Genomic DNA, 20,000 nt, shown 5'->3' with positions numbered 1-20,000 from the left:
CTGCTGCTAGTTTAAAAATAGAAATGTTTGTAGCCATAATATTTTCAGAAGAATTAGAGGAAACATTAGAGTTTATGAACCTCTCACACATTCACAGCTCCCTGACAAGAGGGAGCAAGCTTAGCTTAGCTGCCAACACTCACACATCGTGTCAGCAAGGCGGACAGCCCGCCTGCTTTCATACCTCTCACTGTATTTCCCACTTCTATACTTCCCTTCACCTATGTCTCTCCATAAAAACAAAAACAAAAAAAAAGTTTATAAAAATCACTAAATGTTACCCAGAACGAAATGAAACAGGCTATAAATGAATGAAACAGCCTTAAAATGAACAGCCTTTCCATACGTGGTACTGTTGCCACAGCAGGTATGGAGTCCAACACGTCACAACTGCTGTGGCAGGTGTGGTGTGTTCGGAGGAGACAGTTGGAACGCTGGGAGGAGACAGCTGACGGTATTTTGGCGAAAATATAAGACATGATATGAATACATAAGAATTATGGAAGATGAACACAACCCGTCCTCCTATATACATAATAATTTTTCTATGTGGACCATAGTACATATATTGACGTAATGGACAGTTAGATAGTCCAATTTAGTATTATTCATTGTATAGAGTCCGAAAAAAAATAATTATAAACCAGAGACAAACACCTGTCTCTGGTAGAGTAGTAGAGCCACCTGTCTCTGGCAGGGTGGTAGACCCACCTGTCTCTAGCAGGGCGGTAGAGCCACCTGTCTCTAGCAGGGCGGTAGAGCCACCTGTCTCTAGCAGGGCGGTAGAGCCACCTATCTCTAGCAGGGCGGTAGAGCCACCTGTCTCTAGCAGAGACAGAAGGCACGTTTACCTGGGGAACCTGTCAATCACCTCCCCAGGTAAGCGGACTGGGAACTTGAGAACTCCATTAAACTGTGAGGGAACACCACACTTAGGACCTCTGTAGGAAGACAGAGGTGTCCCCAACTACGGGCAGACAGAGGTGCCACCTGGTAGAGACAGGTGGCACCTTCCCCTCTGTTTACAACGGGCAACATTTGCCAGAACTGAACGCCTCAGTGACTAATTGCTAGGAAATGAGGCTGAAGAAGTCACCTTCCTCGAAGGATCAATTTTCCTGGCGAGCTTCTCTAGGGCCACGATGATATCCGCTAGTGACGGCCTGTCCCGCTCACTGAGACAAGTCGCCCGGGTGATCAGCGTGTTGAGCACCGGGTAACAGCCTCTCATCTGGCCGTAGATGCGACAGATGCAGACGCCCAGCGAGTACACGTCGCTGGAGGCACGACACGTCGTCGGTCGGGCAAACAACTCCGGCGCCATCCAGAAATACTTCTCGTGGTCGCCGTCGTATTTAAACTGGCGTGTGCCGAGGTGCTGAGACATGCCGTAGTCAATGATCATCACCCTCGGCCCGCCCTGGCACCGCAGGGCGATGATATTGTCCAGTTTGATGTCGTTGTGCAAGATGCCGCAGCGGTGCACGGCTTGCAGCGAGCGGGCAATGCCCAGCATCACCTGCACGCACTCGTAATCCGTCCGGAACACCTGGCGGATGTCGCAGAGGACGTTGCCCTCGCAATACTCCATCAGGAGAGCGGCGGGGCTCTGGCACACCCCGTAGAGGGCGGGAGTGACGCCGGATTTCTGCAACTGGCGGAGGAACTTGGCCTCGCGGAGGATGGAGTAGCCGCAGGCCCAGTCGTTGGCCACCTTCAGCACCATCTTCCTGCCCTCGTCTTCTACTAGGATGGCCCGCCCGTACGCTCCCTGGCCAAGCTTTCGCACGTAGCAATGTTTCTCAAGCCGAGACAACTCTTGCCAGCTTAACTTACTGATGCTCTCCTCTCCCTCTTCCTCCTCCTCTTGATGCTGCTGCACCTGCTGCTGCTGCTGCTGCTGCTGCACCGGCTGCTGTTGTTGCATCTGCTGCTGCTGCTGCACCTGCTGCTGTTGCTGCTGCACCTGCTGCTGCTGCTGCTGCTGCACCTGCTGCTGTTGCTGCTGCACCTGCTGCTGCTGCTGCTGCTGCACCTGCTGCTGTTGGCCCTGCTCCTGCTGGTCTTGCTGCAGCTGTTGCTCCTGCTGCTGCTCCTGCTGCTGCTGACGGCCCTGCTCCTGTTGCTGTTGCAGCACCTGCTGTTCCTCTTGCTGGTGCTGTTCCTCCTGCTGGTGCTGTTCCTCCTGCTCCTCCCCCTTCGCCTCCTTCTGCTCGCTCCAACTGTCCACAGTGATGATGAACAGCCTTTCCATACGTGGTACTGTTGCCACAGCAGGTATGGAGTCCAACACGTCACAACTGCTGTGGCAGGTGTGGCGTGTTCGGAGGAGACAGTTGGAACACTGGGAGGAGACAGCTGACGCTTCACCGTCTACTGGGACGGTCGTTTCTACGTCTCCAGCGACGACGGACATTGGACCTGCCTGTAAGTGGTGAGGTCGACGCTGGAAGCGACAAGTCGCCCCCGCCGACACCGCGCCACCGACATGAAGGTCGTGCAGCAGCCGGGCCCAGGAGCAGGAGCCTTGCAGCAGCACCACAGGTAGCCAGGTCCCCAACAGGCTCTGGCTACCCGGGTTCCGCTCCGGCCGGGACACCACGATGGAACATCCGGACCTTATCCGCTTCAGGCCCTCGAAAACGACCTTAAGCCGGTAATAGTGCCAAGCTGTCAGGCACTCTGGCACTACGTCGATCACTGTAGGCCCTACGTAGATCACTGTAGGCCCTACGTCGATCACTGTAGGCCCCACGTCGATCACTGTAGGCCCCACGTCGATCACTGTAGGCCCCACGTAGATCACTGTAGGCCCCACGTCGATCACTGTAGGCCCCACGTCGATCACTGTAGGCCCCACGTCGATCACTGTAGGCCCCACGTCGATCACTGTAGGCCCTACGAAGATCACTGTAGAGCCTCCTAGGCACCTCTCCACAACTCCGCAAATTTCATCAATATACATTTTCTGATTTATACTGAAATTACTTAAAACCAAAAGATACACAACTATGGTATTTTGGTGAGTTGACTGATTGACGGGATAATCGGAAAAGTGGGATGAGAATGTGTAAGTTTTGGTCATCCAGAGTGTATTTCCCTATTTTTTTCCGCTGGATCGAGATTTAGCTCTTTGGACCCCGTCTTTCTGCCTGTTATTTATCTAATGCTGCTAGCCTATTTCCATCCTGATTCTTACGCTACCTGACCTATTTCCAGATCATATGTGCCTATTAAAATTATGAAAGGAGTTTGCTTCTACAACCTGTTTCTTTAGTTCATTTCATTTACCTACTTCTCTTACACTTACATCTCTACGACTCTTCTCTGAACCTTTGCTAATTTTTTTTTGTAGATGAGGATTCCACGGTTAGGCGGCATATTCTAACACTTGTCTCACGTAGGTGGTGTACAGAGATCAAAATGCCACCTTATTTAGGTCTCTGGGCGATGTTATGACTTTTGCCAGCATAGAATAGGCAGCTGATGTTATCCTGTTTTTGAACCTACAGAGATAGAGTTGGTGCTCTATGTTCACTACCTGTTCTCTCTAGGTAATTCAGGGAGGTAGTTTCCATTCCTTGTTTACCGTCCTTCTGGGGCCAGATTCACGAAAGCACTTACGCAAGCACTTACGAACCTGTACATCTTTTCTCAATCTTTGTCGGCTTTGTTTACAATTATTAAACAGTTAATGAGCTCCGAAGCACCAGGAGGCTGTTTATAACAATAACAGCAGTTGATTGGCAAGTTTTCATGCTTGTAAACTGTTTAATAAATGTAACCAAAGCCGTCAAAGATTGAGGAAAGATGTACAGGTTCGTAAGTGCTTGCGTAACTGCTTCGTGAATCTGGCCCCAGGTTCGCAAGTGCTTGCGTAAGCGCTTTCGTGAATCTGGCCCCTGGTCTCCTGGCACTTGTTCCTGTACTGGAACGGAATGAATACTGGAACATTTGATGATATATTTGATTTGTACCCAAGACTGATCATGTAATTTATCAATTATACAATGTATGTGATGTAACTATATAACCTGAGCTTGTAAAAGAATCTTAATCACCCTTCAGTGGTCAAGTGCTTAATAACACATTAGTTTCTATATAAGTTATCTTACCCCTGTCTTATAAGTTATAAGTTATCTTACCCCTGTCAGAGTAGGAGAGACATAAATGTATGTGTATGTATGTACTCACCTAGTTGTGCTTGCGGGGGTTGAGCTCTGGCTCTTTGGGCCCGCCTCTCAACTGTCAATCAACTGGAGTACAGATTCCTGAGCCTACTGGGCTCCATCATATCTACATTTAAAACTGTGTATGGAGTCAACGTCCACCACATCTCTGCCTAATGCATTCCACCTGTTAACTACTCTGACACTGAAAAAGTTCTTTCTAACGTCCCTGTGGCTCATGTGGGTACTCGGTTTCCACCAGTATAACCTTGTTCGCGTACCGCCAGTGTTGAATAGTTTATCCTTGTCTACCCTGTCAATTCCCCTGAGGATTTTGTAGGTAGTGTGTGTGTGTATATATGTATGTGTATAAAGTATATGTGGAAGCTGGTCAGAATTACATTTTACCTTTGTAAATGCACATTAATGACACTATGTAAAGAACACATCGACCACCTTATGCAGTGCAAATGTAACTCTGTGTATCTCTGTATACATGTTTGTAGGTTAAATTAGCATTTGAAAAGCACTACAATCACCTTCTGTGGTTGATTATGCCATAACTCCCAGAACTATATGTTTAACAGATATCTCACCTTGTCCATGGAAAACAGAAGAAAATGTATATATGCTGGTTAGCATTTTAAATGTTTGGCCACGTCTGTGATTGAAAAAAAATAACTTGTTCCCGTTGTCATCACCTTTCACTTGCTTCTGTTGAACTCTAATAGCCATTTGTCGGACAAACTCTGCAATTTGTCTGTGAGTGTGTGTATCTAATATTTGTGTTTACTATTTGAGGCTGCAGAATCGAGCCATTAGCTCTTGGACCCCGCCTTCCTAACCAATCACTTTTTCCTCTATTATATCTACTACATATATTTCTGACACATGCACACACACTCACACACACACATCCCCAGGAAGCAGTCCGTAGTAGCTGTCTAACTCACTGGTACCTATTCACTGGTAGGTGAACACGAGCATCAGAGTGAAATAAATTCTGCCACATTTGTTTCCGCCTCGGCCGGGAATCGAGCCCGGGCCCTTATTACTTCGACCCCAGAGCACTGTCCACTTAGCCGCGAAGCCCCGTATGTACTCACCTAGTTGTCCTTGCTGGGGTTGAGCTTTGGCTCTTTGGTCATCTCTATAGTGTGTGTGTGTGCGTATTCACCGAGTTGTATTCACCTAGTTGTTCTTGCGGGAGTTGAGCTCTGGCTCTTTGGTCCCGCCTCTCAACTGTCAATCAACTGGTGTACAGGTTCCTGAGCCTTCTGGGCTCTATCATATCTACACTTGAAGTCTGCCTCAATCTGTTTGAGTCTGTATGAAGTATGGAATCTGCCTCCACCACTTCACTTCCTAATGCATTCCATTTGTCCACCACTCTGACACTAAAAAAGTTCTTTCTAATATCTCTGTGGCTCATTTGGACACTCAATTTCCACCTTTGTCCCCCTAGTGCGTGTGTGCCCCTTGTGTTAAATAGCTTGTCTTTATCTACCCTATCAGTTCCTTTGAGAAACTTGTATGTGGTGATCATGTCCCACCTAACTCTTCTGTCTTCCAGCAACGTGAGGTTTAATTCCCGTGGTCTCTCCTTGTAGCTCATATCTCTTAGCCCGGGTACCCCTTGTCACCCCTCTGTATGTGTGTGTGTGTGTGTGTGTGTGTGTGTGTGTGTGTGTGTGTGTGTGTGTGTGTGTGTGTGTGTGTGTGTGTGTGTGTGTGTGTGTGTGGACATGCCAAGTATGAGTATGCAGTCATCACAGGTGTGTCTCTGCCTCATTTGTTAAGTGTGTCGGGGGGGGGGGCGATCATGTAAATCATCTTCGAGGGAGTGGAAAGGAGGGGGGGATGGGGGGGAGAGGTATGATTTGACTCACCAATTTTTCTGTAACTCATCAAAGGCTGTCATTGAGTTACGTTGTATTAAGTTATAGGTACAAAGTGTGTTGGCGACGCACCTTTTTTAAATTCTTTGATTTTACGCCACTCATCACTTTTTTTCTCACAATGACTGGCTATATATATCGCTCATTCTGAAATATGAGAGAGAGAGAGAGAGAGAGAGAGAGAGAGAGAGAGAGAGAGAGAGAGAGAGAGAGAGAGAGGGAGAGAGAGAGAGAGAGAGAGAGAGAGAGAGAGAGAGAGAGAGAGAGAGAGAGAGAGAGAGAGAGAGAGAGAGAGAGAGAGAGGGAGAGAGAGAGAGAGAGAGAGAGAGAGAGAGGGGGGGGGAAAGAAGGAGTGAGGGAGAGACAATGGGAGATAAACAATGAAGAAAAGAATCAGGCAGGGAAGGAAGAAAAGATTCAGGCAGGGAAAGAGGAAAAGATTCAGGCAGGAAAAGAGGAAAAGATTCAGGCAGGGAGAGAGGAAAAGATTCAGGCAGGGAAGGAGGAAAAGGTTCAGGCAGGGAAAGAGGAAAAGATTCAGGCAGGGAAAGAGGAAAAGATTCAGGCAGGCAAAGAAGAAAAGATTCAGGCAGAGATCCGACGACATATATAAAGACTCTATTGAAGACCGATACTGTACTAGAGCATACCCAGTCAATGTCCCGAGTGTAGAGTGAGGGGTCGTGCATCATGGAGCGTCCTCCAGGGTCCACGAGTCCCCCCCAGTACCCAAATATGACTCCTCAGCGCGTCTTTTCACCTAATTTGTGTTATTTTTTTTTAACGCAATCAACCCATCTGCTTAAAAAGCAAACAAGGAAATAGGAAGTATTTATATGAACGAAATCACCGCAGTACAAAGTTTTCTATCCATTCGTTCGTCTCTTGTTCAACCCATTCCAAGTTGTAGACTCAAATGGGTTCTCGACTTTACAAACAGAGATGCTAGCCATTCAAAAGGCTTTGGTACATGCTCTTGCTGAACACCGACAACACGTTATCATACATACAGATTCGAGAACTGCCATTGAAACCTTGCAACAAGAACACATATGTGATAACATACATCTGATCACAAATGTCATATCATTAATGCAAACATTCAAACGACAAGGCCGACAGGTACTTATCAACTGGGTGCAAAGTCATGTGGGAATAATAGGAAATGACAGTGCAGACGAAGTTGCAAAACTTGCAACTAAGAGAAGAAATGTAGACATTTACATACCACAGAGTCTATCACAGATTAAGAAAGTAATTAGAAACAGAGCAATGCAAAAGATGTAGTGTCCACAACACAGCAGTTGCAACATCAGGATCTGCGGGTTGGTACAAGAATTCAACCAACTACGAACCACTTAGTTTGAAGAAAGGGAGCAGTAGAGCAACAGAAGTACACTTACATCGCATCAGGCTTGGATACCCATGTGCATGGGAAATAGGCTTACACGTTCCGGAAGATGAGAGGAAATGTCAGCAGTGTGGAGAAATGCCCGACAGACCACTGGAACATTATCTAACACAGTGCACAGTTACAAACCCATTAAGATTACAACTTAGATTCAACAGAGCAGAAGAAGTTGTTAAACACATATGGCAAAATCTTACTGAAGCGACCATACGAGTCATAAATACTCATACTCCGCCCAAGTAAAACAGAAACAAGCAACACTTAGTGGGCCAGCCAGAGGCTTAGGGCCCGTGCAGGAATATCCCTTCAAAAAAAAAAAAAACATTCCACATATTGACGTCAAAATCCCCCCAACGGACAAATAGCGGAGTACTATGAATCATTTCGCCTAGTGTTCCCTCACACCCACCGGGGCAGGGGGGCGGGGGAGGGGGAGGCAGGGGGTAACGACCTACTGAACTGGTTGTTTCATTCAGTTGTTACACTCCAAAGATGTTCAAACTACGCACGGTGATTTTTTTAGTCACTTATTATATTTTTTTAATCCATCCTCTCGCTTTTTTTTTTTTACTATGGTCCTTCGTCCAGACCTTTTTACCTTAGAAAATTCCTATTACAGACACATTTGGTGAAATGTTGCCCAAACGTGTCCTGTCCTACTGCTGGAATTGAACCCAGAACGTTGGTTGTACACCAGCGACGTAGACCACTGCGCTACAGACGCTGCTAAACCCCAAAACTCCAATAAAATACGCTTGTAGAGAGAAAAATAGAAACGCACAGAAATAATATAATTAGTACTTACTACAGCAGTTGTAACCTGTAAGGCCGTCTGGAGTCCTGGTCGCCGTGGGCATTTGATTGTATTTATGCTGGTTTTTATAACAATTGTAAATTTCACGACACTAAACTCCAGTCATGTTTATTATGTTCACACTTATAAGAGTGTCACCATACATGCACCCCCCCTCCATGACTGCAAAGAGGGCACTGAGGTGTATGGGCACGTGCTGATGTTCCATCAAGTACTGGCTACATAGGCTGCTGGAGACCTCTGGTGGGAAGACCCACAAACCAAACATCTCATGAAATGGCGCAGAGTTTTCCTGTTGTCACAACGCTCTCTCTCTCTCTCTCACACACACACACACACACACACACACACACACACACACACACACACACACACACACACACACACACACACACATACACCACAGAGATGTTAGGAAGTTTTCTTTTAGCGTGAGAGTAGTGGAAAAATGGAATGCACTTGGGAAACAGGTTGTGGAAGCAAATACTATTCATACTTTTAAAACTAGATATGATAGGGAAATGGGACAGGAGTCATTGCTGTAAACAACCGATAGCTGGAAAGGCGGGATCCAAGAGTCAATGCTCGATCCTGCAAGCACAAATAGGTGAGTACACACACACACACACACACACACACATACACACGCACACGCACACGCACACGCACACGCACACGCACACGCACTTTTCATCACGAAATACCTCGTCAATGAGGGATTTCACAACACATATATTTTCCATGTGAACCTATAATTAGGATTGCTCTACGCTGCCAAGGTTTCCATCGGTCTGGAGCATTCGTTAACAGGAGGTAACGCACGACCTCTTACAATCCCGCTCGTAAAAACTGGGATGGCGGAAAGAAATTCGCCAAGAAAAACTAGTCGTACAAATACACGCAAACTCACAAAGTGCACAACAGTGACTACACGTTTTTGAATTACATCTCAAGGCATCAAGGTCAAGGGAGACCTCACAAAAACAGGCGAGACACCGACAAAAACTTGCCAGCAAAAAAAAAAAAAAAAGGAAGAGGACTTTCACTGCGTCACTGTGATGACTGAGCCTCGCTGCTCCTTCCCTATCATCTGTGGTGTTCCACAAGGACCTAGTGAAACCTCCCTATCATCTGTGAGAGGCAGCACCACCCGGATGTGCAACACTGAAGACAACGTAGGTGTTAGTCAAGGTTGCAAGGCCCGTGTAATCCCACACCAACTGTCTACCGTTCTTCCCGGGGGTTCACTGTGATTCTGTCTGGGCGATCAACAGGCACGCCAGAGTTGCGGGACGTTAGGTAATGGAGCTCTCTCTCTGCTGGACGATCAGCTGTGGTAAGGCTCCTCTTAATGATGTCATTGACTTTACCGTGTCTTAGGTGCCATCCCCTTGGGCTTTGGCAGAACACTCCAGGCTCGTAACTGTCAGCCAATGCCTTGCTGCAGTTACACCTATGTTCAACGGAGATTGGGGCAACAAGGCAGAGAGTCACTGCACTTCGGAGGGTCTGCAGTGTGAGATGCATGGCGGGTGCTGTCATTGAGGTTGTTAATAGGAAGTCACCTGCATGGGGAGCTACTACTGCTCTAAGACGGGCAGTTTCATACGGTGTTGTTGCAGCTTCTAGGCATGTCGCAGCTGCCCAGTCTACAATGGGGCCATCCCAACTGGATTGCTAGTGGGCTTTAGAAGGTGGTGGTTGGCGTGCTGGTTCTGCAAAAGAGACCCATTTGGTGGTGCAGTGTATAAAACTGGGATCGTGTACCCCTGCATTGTTGACCTACGTAATGTGGTAGAATTCCTTTCACCAGGCTATCAAATGCAACTAAGGAGAACATGAACGCTGGTACAGCAATTTGTGTTGCTGCGCGAACACCGAGGCCCCCGAGTCTGACAAAACGGGAGAAGTGTTTCCACTGTGAATACAATATTGAGAGAAAGGCAAAGTTTTTTCTAACAATGATTTCAGCAAGATGTGTTACTCCTATAGCTTAAGGCTATTGAGAGTCCGGTGTTGACACGAAACGTTCATCTCTCTTTTCCATTTCTTTGTGGATTTTCCGCATACAAATGATCAATATATATATATAAATATATAATTTAATGGCTAGGCAAAGCATTTCTTTCTTGAACTCCTAAGCTGCTCTAAGTGACCACTAGCGCCAAGGGTTGAGAAGTCTGAAGGCTCTCCACAATGTTGTCAACGCCTCGAATGCTCTTTCAACTTTCAAATCTAGAAAGTTGTTAATTAATTGACTGACAATGCATGACTCCTAAAGGCTATTTTTTTTTAATGCTTGTGACAGTGGAGCAATTGACACGACATGCTCCTCACACTCTGCTGATAATTTCCAGTGATATTATTCCACGCGTTCACTTGTTCTTCTACATTCTCTCGCTATTGTTCATTCTCGTTTTAATTGCTCCTTTCGTTATTGTTCTTCATATTTGTTGGGTTTCCACCTCCTGTTGATGAAGCGGTTCATACTTGTCATTGTTCTTCATGCTCCTGATAGTGTTCTTCAGCCTCATGCTGTCGCTTCGTACGTTATCGGCAGCAGAACAATTTTCTGGAGGTTTAATGATGAGTAATGTCTTCTTAGGCCTATGTGTATCTCACTTCACTAGGGACATGCTTGGTCTCTTATGTTTATTTTTACAGAGACCACGATGTCCAGCCGGCCTACTGGACCATTTGAAACAGAAACACTCCTATAGGCCGTCTGGCTCGTTTTAGACAGGAGTACCGCTTTAAAACAGGTTTACACAAACCCAGTTTTACAGGTTTAAACATAACAGGTTTTGTTTAAAACAGGAGTTTTAGACAGGAGGTCTGCTAATGCATGCGAGACAGGAATGCTGCAGTAGACGTATTGGTTAATGTGAAATTGGAAAAAAATACTGCAGCATGTCTATTAGTTGACGCAAAATCTGCAGAGCCATGGAGTAGACCTACTTGTTCATCAACATTGCAGGGCCTATGACCTAGGCCTACAGGTCTACGTTAGACAGGAACACTGACTGCTCCTGGCCTACTGATCAATACACAACAGAACTATTTTAATTTAGTTCTCACGTGTTAAAAGTACAGCATTAAACTTACAGATAGAGTCAGAAACTATATTCGTTATAACTTATACAAATCGTTGCAGTCATGGCTGGGAAGGGAGTGAAAGAGAGTTACGGAGTTAGGTTAGGCTTTGTTGATTCAGATTTGAGCTTGATATTGCGATGACTTTTTTAATGTATTCTGCAATGTTAATTATGATCTTGCACTGCTTGGCAATGTCCGATTTCGTCCTTTTGTGTTTAATTCAAGTTTCCACGATTAAAATGAGGACTGGTTGCCTATTTTGCCGCAAATTGCCTTTGCTCACGGATCTTTCCAGCTAATTCTTAAAATTACTTTCTAATACAAACGAAACATTGAATGTGAAAAATAACATCTACTCTTGGAGTCTGTTTAGATGATACTGGTTCATGTAGCACAGTGGTCTATGTCCCGACAGAGTATCCCGGGTTCGATGCCCGGCCGGCACAGGGACGGTTAGGCATGTTTTCTTTCACCTGATGCGCCAGTTTATCCAAGCAGTAAATAGGTACCTGGAAATTAGACAAGTTTTGCAGTTTCGACGTCTGGTGAGGGGTCACAGATGCCTGAGAATCAGGCAACTGTTGTGGGGTGCATTCTGTAATAGCGGAGACCTCGATAAGCGTACCAGGCTTCCTGTCCCGGACTATGGAAACGATTGTAAGACACATATACCCGTCCTGTGGGTGGTGGATTATGTAATAATGAGTCGAACTGATCCCCCAATGTTCTTTATGTCAAGTTAGTGATATATATGTAGTGAATTATTTACATACAGTTCAATTTTGCCAATTATGTACCCGAGTGGATCTCCAGTGGGCGTCGGTGTGGACGGGTACAGGTATCTTATATCTTGAGTATATCTTGAGATGATTTCGGGGCTTTTTAGTGTCCCCGCGGCCCGGTCCTCGACCAGGCCTCCACCCCCAGGAAGCAGCCCGTGACAGCTGGCTAACACCCAGGTACCTATTTTACTGCTAGGTAACAGGGGCATAGGGTGAAAGAAACTCTGCCCATTGTTTCTCGCCGGCGCCCGGGATCGAACCCAGGACCACAGGATCACAAGTCCAGTGTGCTGTCAGCTCGGCCGACCAGCTCCCTAGGTGCCTGTATGCACTGCTTAGATTAGTTAAACAAAATTGTAGTATACGGTTCGATCATTTAAACGTTTAATAAACATTTGTCAACTAAACTATTTCTAATTTTTTTGTAATTTATTCACCCATACCGTTACAAAGTGGTTGGTGCCGGGTGTGTGAACACTTTTCTTGTACAAGGTTCACATGTGACCAAATGTACATCCACAGGCGGTGCACTTTTCCATAGAGAGAGAGAGAGCGCTTTCGTGGCCCAAGTGTTGCCATAGCGGCAGCCACAGTTAGGCGTGGTGAAGTGTGCACAAAGTGAGGAGGAGAAGAGCGGCCGTGATGACCTCTGAGGACGTTGTGACCCGCCGTCAGGCGTCAACACGTCTTCCTCAGCAGGACGAGAGAGGTAAATATTGTCTCCTCAGCTCCCAACTGGAAGACATTGGACATACACTTGCTAATATTCTCCGAGGATTTTATCCTTCAATATTTCCTAATCGTCCTATCCAAAATCCTTATCCTCGTCCCTTTTAAAGAGTGATATATAGTCCTAAAGGCTTAGATCTCTTTGTTCATAATTACCTGACCTTACCCACCCCTTGAAGTGGTAGGTAGAGCAAGGGGCCTCGCTTCATGCAGGCCGGCGTTCGATCCCCCGATATAACATTACCTGTGTGTGTGTGTGTGTCCCTAACAGAGGTCCTGAGGGAACTAAAGGCCACAGGTAAGCTTGTGGCTGTGATGGTGATCCTGAGCTACATGTATGGTGACCTGACGGTGAGCCGGCAGCTGACCCCTGACCCCCGGCAACACTCGTGGCTCCTGATGACCTCTCCCCTGCCCACCATCGCCGCTTGTCTCCTCTACGTGGCCACCGTCACCTGGTGGGGCCCTCGGTACATGACCTCCAGGAACCCTCTCCCCAATCTCAGGAAGGTGATGATGGCTTATAACGCCTTCCAAGTCGTCTTCTCCGCCCGCATCTTCTGGGAGGTAAATGTTTATCTTTATTCTTGTGGTTAACCTCCTTTGGCTGTCGGGACAGCAGCGGCCTCGCTTTGTGCAGGTCGGCGTTCGATCCCCGAGGGTCAATGTGTTTGGGTACTATTCCTTTCCTCAGTCCAATCCCAGCTTAAAGTCATCATATCCTCTCCCATTGCTCTATAGTCGTACTGGCTTAGTGTTTTCTCCTCATTATTACCCCTACCTTACTTCCCTTGTAAGCATCTTAACATATAATTACTTTGCATTGATCTGTGCATCAAAGTGTGCAACAGAGTCATGCCAGCTTCCACTTGCCGTGATAAGTACTGTCATTCTTGATGAATGACAAATGTCAAGTAACATGTCAAATACTGGATCAATGTCAATGTCAACATGACCTATATATCAACTGCAGACAATTCAGTAATTAATGTATTGGTGTTTGTTTACGTCTTCAAGGCTGGAATGGGCGGATGGTTCGGCAGTTACTCTCTACTGTGTCAGACCTGCGACTTCTCGGACAACCCTCAAGCAGTCAGGGTAAGTCACAGGTACTCACTCATTCACTCACAATCCCATGGATGGTAGTAGGAAGGATATCCAACCCTATGGATGGTAGTAGGAAGGATATCCAACCCTATGGATGGTAGTAGGAAGGATATCCAACAAGAATGATAACAAATAGTATATGCAACCAAATAATGTCCTGATTCACAACAGTTACATTCCATCCTTAATAAAATATTTTCCTCCTAACCCCAACCGTTTCCACCCCACAGATGGTCCACGCTGGCTACTGGTACCTCTTCTCCAAGTTTGTGGATTTCACAGATACGGTGAGTGACTGTGATGTGTTTCACAGTTAGGTATAACCTACCTGGTTATACAAGAGATGGTAGGAGGGGGAAAAATAATGTCTATATTAATATTTATATAGGGAGTAACCTCAGTGAATTTGGGAAACAATTCGAAGCCTTCAGCTTGTCTTATGTCTCATGTCTTCACCAGCATCTAGACTGGGAGAAGGTGGGGAAGGAACAGTGATATATATATATATATATATATATATATATATATATATATATATATATATATATATATATATATATATATATATATATATATATATATATATATATATATATATTATTCTATATATGCAACCAGGATATCAAAAACTTTGATCCAGTAATACAGAGTAAGCACAGTGGCAATTAAAAAGATAACTGCTAAGGAGGAGTAGTTATCTTTTCAATTTTCACAGTGGTTACTCTGTATATAAGTTTTTATGACTCTAAATGAGACCTCATATGTTGATCTGCAGGTGTTCTTCGTGCTGAACAAGAAGAACAAGCACGTCTCCCTGCTGCATGTGGTTCACCACGCCCTCATGCCCGTGTGTATGTGGTATGGCATCCGGTATTATGCTGGTGAGTGACCTCTCTCTCTCTCCTTAACCTGCTGGGACATGTGTCCTGGTGGGTGATGGGAGTGTTCTGGTGGGTGATGGGAGTGTCCTGGTGGGTGATGGGAGTGTCCTGGTGGGTGATGGGAGTGTTCTGTGGGTGCTGGGAGTGTTCTGTGGGTGATGGGAGTGTTCTGGTGGGTGATGGGAGTGTCCTGGTGGGTGATGGGAGTGTCCTGGTGGGTGATGGGAGTGTCCTGGTGGGTGATGGGAGTGTCTTGGTGGATGATGGGAGTGTTCTGTGGGTGATGGGAGTGTCCTGGTGGTTAATGGGAGTGTTCTGTGGGTGTTACCCTATGCATATATCCCGCATACTTTGTGTAATATGTGTAATGTCACACACTGTGTGTAATCTCAATCTCACACTGTGTGTAATGTCACACACTGCGTGTAATCTCAATCTCACACTGTGTGTAATATTTCACACAGCACAAGGAAGCTGCAGTTTACCTCCCCAATCTTCTAATCTAAACTACTTTAAGCCACTGAATGTGTACAAATCCACAAGGGCCGTGACGAGGATTCAAACCTGCGTCCAAAGAGCATCCCAAACGCGGCCTTAATCGACCTGAGCTACGACATAATTTGTTCATTTGACGCATCGCCTTATTGTGATTTCTGTGTGTACTGAATGTGTCATTCTCCAGGAGGTCACACGACCCTGATGATCCTACTGAACGCCTTCGTCCACACCGTCATGTACTCGTACTACCTGCTGGCGGCCATGGGGCCCCGAGTCCGTCCTTTCCTCTGGTGGAAGAAGTACCTCACCACCCTTCAGATTGTCCAGTTCACAGTCGTCATTTTACAGAACTTGATGGTGAGTCCCGAAGCACCAGTTTCTCGGGTTTTTATTTCAGACGCGATAACATAGGCCTCGGGTCGCACAGCTGTGTTTAGCGCGTCTGTGAGACGCCAGGCTTCATGTATGTTTAGTATAGTTTAGTTATGATTAATACGTCACCTTAAACATTTCTGATAATGACTATAATCTCTCTCGGATCTGTTAATTATCTAGGATAATCTGATGTCTGACGAGAGAGAGAGAGAGAGAGAGAGAGAGAGAGAGAGAGAGAGAGAGAGAGAGAGAGAGAGAGAGAGAGAGAGAGAGAGAGAGAGAGAGAGAGAGAGAGAGAGAGAGAGAGAGATAGATAGAGAGAGAGAGAGAGAGAGAGAGAGAGAGAGAGAGAGAGAGAGAGAGAGAGAGAGAGAGAGAGAGAGAGAGAGAGAGAGAGAGAGCAACCCCCCATAACCCAGCTACCTCATGACAGGTAATGTTCGTGGAGTGCGCGATACCATCAGTGCTGTTGGCTTGGGTGAGCGGTATGGCGCTTCTCTTCTTCATCCTCTTCACCGACTTCTACATCAGAGAGTACAGGAAGCGCATCAAACACAAGGTGGGTACCTGGGAGCGGGTACCTGGGAGCGGGTACCTGGGGGCGGGTACCTGGGGGCGGGTACCTGGGGGCGGGTACCTGGGAGCGGGTACCTGGGGGCGGGTACCTGGGAGCGGGTACCTGGGAGCGGGTACCTGGGAGCGGGTACCTGGGGGCGGGTACCTGGGGGCGGGTACCTGGGGGCGGGTACCTGGGAGCGGGTACCTGGGATAGAGTACCTGGCAGTCACCAGCTGTGTCTAGATATCACATTCATTGATAATTCATAGTTATTGTGGAAAAAAAATCATTTGTTACTGCTATTGTGTTTACAAACATTGAGTTTAATTTTTGGCGTGTATCCCCTCTCAGACATCACTTAAGGGACCCGGGGACCACTTGGCCATGGTAGGCCTGACCGTTGGTCCCACAGGGCTGCCTCGGGGATCGAGTGGTGTGATGTACAATGGTGAGACCAACGGGCGGCTCCCTGCGTCGTCTGGGTCACCCAACAAGGCGTGTTCTACCTCGTGCAGCAGCCCCATGTGTAGTGTCCTTCATAAGAGGAGAGAGGAAGGCTCGTCAGCGAGAAGTGGTGGCGGGAAAACCTCTCAAGTCATGCCAGCTGAGCGCATCATAACACCAGCATCTCTCTTCTCTAACTAGCACTTTATCTCCCGCTGTCAAGATGCTAGTTAACCTGTGTTAATATTATCTATCATTACTCTTAGTGGAAGAAATATGCAGTTAAATGCAATATTGACTTAATATACCTCTTAGTAATGTTGTTCCTTGTGATAACCTGTCACTATCGTCTATTTTATCCACCTATAATTGCTTGATTATTGACACGATTTGATCACTTAATAAGGAGCATTGAACTCGCTCTCCAGGCCGACCTGGACGTACCTGGTGAGTAACTCGAGAGTCCTTGTTCCGTCGTATATGGTGGGCTCGAATGCCAAAGTCAGTGATAATCACACTATCCACTTTGTTGCGGATATTAATATAGTGTGATGCAATTGGCTCATTTTTTTTTTGTTGCTAGTATTGTGCACAGAGCCGCTTTCACTCAACGGGTTTCATATAACCGGTTCCGCTGTCCAATCACCTTTTTTTGCCTAATCCGGAACACGCTCTATGTGACATTTTAGTTGTTGCCGTGTCCATAAGTGCCCGGGTAGTTAGCGAGACTCTCCGGTTAATGAAGGTGAATGGCAGAAGTGTGGCAAGCGACTTTAACCCTTGTGGCCGTAATTTGTGCGTTGTCACTGAGCACCCACACCTGCTCACCCCCCACACCTGCTCACCCCCCACACCTGCTCACCCTCCACACCTGCAGAGAGCTGAGCACTCACTTCTGTACACTACTGAGCATCATCATTTATGTCACTTAGATATAAAATGTAGTTGAAACTATCAAGATGTGCACAGTACTAGTGCCAGCAAGTTCGTGGCACAGGTAATCCTTACAAAGTCAATGGCCACAGTTGGGATAAATCCAGACTTCCTTTGTCGCATATTCACATTTTAAGTAATATTATTTGTTATATTTTTGAATAATTCAACTATCCTGTGAAGTTTTGACACACACACACACACACACACACACACACACACACACACACACACACACACACACACACACACACACACACACACACACTCAGCCGCAAGGTAAGGGCCTCGCGGCTGAGTGGACAGCGCTCGGAAATCGTAGTCCTAAGGGCCCGGGTTTGTTCCCCAGCCGGGGCAGAGTTTCTTTCACGCTGATGCTACTGCTCACCTAGTAGTAAATAGATACCTGGGAGTTCGACAGCTGCTACGGGCTGCATCCTGGGGATATGTGTGTGTATGTATGCGTGGGTTAGAAATATATATGCAGTAAAGACATAGTAGAAGAAAATAGATTGGTTTAAAAGGCGGGGTCCAAGAGCTAATAGCTCCATTCTGCATACACAAATAGTAAATACACACACACACACCGTTGTTAAGGCCTTGTGCGCGGATATTTTCATATCTAACCAGCCTAAAAATCTTATGTTATATTTTCTCATAACTCAAGAAAATTTATTGGATATAATGAATGCCCAAAGTTTGGAAATATAGAAATCCCTGAAATATAGAAATCCTCCAGGGTGGATATACCCTCGGGCTCACCGCACTTATGAACTGTTTACCTTTTAAATTACCAACCTTACGAGCTGTTTACTCTTTGAATCACCAGACTTACGAACTGTTTACCTTGTAAATATCTAATCTTACAAGATGCTTACCCTCTGAATTATCATACGAGGAGGACCTTGAAATTGACCTCCCTTTTGGTGTCCGTATCTCTAAGACTATAGAACACAAGTTCTTAGGAAAGATCTTTTGAATTTTCGTCCTTGTGGGACTGAAATCTAAGTTCCTTACGTACCGACTCACTGAGTCGATCACTCTCGACTCAGCTAATTCACGCTTCTAAAGTTTGTAATTTAGATTCATGCGAGGGTGGGATAAGGCAGGCATGTCAAACTGAGGGGGGGGGGGGTGGCCACCCCGAGGGCCATATGGGCCACATTTGTGTTGTCATGAGGGCCATATGGGCCACATTTGTGTTGTCATGAGGGCCATATGGGCCACATTTGTGTTGTCATGAGGGCCATATGGGCCACATTTGTGTTGTCATGAGGGCCATATGGGCCACATTTGTGTTGTCATGAGGGCCATATGGGCCACATTTGTGTTGTCATGAGGGCCATATGGGCCACATTTGTGTTGTCATGAGGGCCATATGGGCCACATTTGTGTTGTCATGAGGGTCATATGGGCCACATTTGTGTTGTCATGAGGGCCACACACCACATATAATTGAAGTTATTTAGCAAAAATTATTGCAGAATGTTTTATTCTTTAAACTTAGAAACATACAATGTGCATACAAATGGTTTAGTGGCTGGTCACATTCATGAATGTAAAGTATTGAAGTAGTTTAACAAAAGAAAAAAACAATGAAATTTTAAACTGTAACAAAGGCTTCTATGCAACAGCAACAAATACATTGTACAAAAGTTACAACAGTTCAAAATCAACATTTATTTACGATTATTTAATCAATTTTAGTGTTTTGTCCTGAGGCTTGACACCTCTTTTTAATGACAATTTTTCCTATGGCTGAAATAGCAGCCATAGTCTGTGCCGACTATTTTTGCTATGGCTGAAAGTCTATTCAGTTCCCACTTTGGTCAGAAAGGACAAGTGTTGATCAGTCAGTCTTGTTCTGTGAGGCCTTTTCGTTGAGTTCATGAAGGAAAATAACTGTTCATAACATAGGTAGAACTGAACATTGCCACAATCCTTGTGGCAAACTTTCTGAAGTTTTTAAACTTTCCAAGAAGTTATGAAAAAAAACCCAGGTATCTCCACTTCAAGATACTTTGCTCTGAATGTAGGATCCGACTGCATTTCAAATTAGTTCTATCTGCAGGCTTTCTTCTGCCTTGGCAACATCACAGGTGAATGGCGCTGAGAACAATGCAAACTGGTGTTCAGAAGATGAGAAATCACAAAATCTTTCCTGAAATTCCTTTGACAATTATTCCAGGTGACTGTCAAACTTAGCAAAGCTAAGTATACAGACTCAGTATTAGCAATGTTTTTCAGCTCTTTGCACTTAAGAAAATGAACTAAATTTTCATTTGACAACTATGACTTTCATAAG

At 45.8% G+C, this 20,000-nt stretch overlaps 2 protein-coding genes across 3 annotated transcripts in view; one reads left to right on the top strand and one right to left on the bottom strand.

The window, feature by feature from the left end:
* The window catches only part of LOC123764755 (very long chain fatty acid elongase AAEL008004), a 103,165-nt gene extending 94,673 nt beyond the window's left edge, over positions 1 to 8,492 (bottom strand). The window contains exon 1 of the mRNA XM_069302579.1: positions 8,284 to 8,492. The gene's annotated coding sequence lies outside the window, so the exon portion shown is untranslated. The remainder of the gene's footprint in view (positions 1 to 8,283) is intronic.
* The window catches only part of LOC138351039 (very long chain fatty acid elongase AAEL008004-like), a 30,956-nt gene that overhangs the window by 9,607 nt on the left and 1,349 nt on the right, over positions 1 to 20,000 (top strand). The window contains exons 2-9 of one of the 2 annotated variants that reach the window (XM_069302576.1): positions 12,693 to 12,879; positions 13,171 to 13,466; positions 13,917 to 13,997; positions 14,237 to 14,293; positions 14,782 to 14,887; positions 15,570 to 15,742; positions 16,194 to 16,319; positions 16,670 to 20,000. The exon at positions 16,670 to 20,000 is cut by the window's right edge and continues 1,349 nt beyond it. In XM_069302576.1, coding sequence (XP_069158677.1) covers positions 12,813 to 12,879; positions 13,171 to 13,466; positions 13,917 to 13,997; positions 14,237 to 14,293; positions 14,782 to 14,887; positions 15,570 to 15,742; positions 16,194 to 16,319; positions 16,670 to 16,963 — 1,200 coding nt within the window. In that variant the 5' untranslated portion in view covers positions 12,693 to 12,812 and the 3' untranslated portion in view covers positions 16,964 to 20,000. The remainder of the gene's footprint in view (positions 1 to 12,692; positions 12,880 to 13,170; positions 13,467 to 13,916; positions 13,998 to 14,236; positions 14,294 to 14,781; positions 14,888 to 15,569; positions 15,743 to 16,193; positions 16,320 to 16,669) is intronic. The other variant, XM_069302577.1, reaches the window with a different exon arrangement.

The sequence above is a fragment of the Procambarus clarkii genome, chromosome 48, assembly GCF_040958095.1.
Source record: "Procambarus clarkii isolate CNS0578487 chromosome 48, FALCON_Pclarkii_2.0, whole genome shotgun sequence".
Lineage (NCBI taxonomy): Eukaryota > Metazoa > Arthropoda > Malacostraca > Decapoda > Cambaridae > Procambarus > Procambarus clarkii.
The sequence above is the reverse complement of the archived record's forward strand: the minus strand, read 5'-3'. Positions and strand labels throughout refer to the sequence as shown.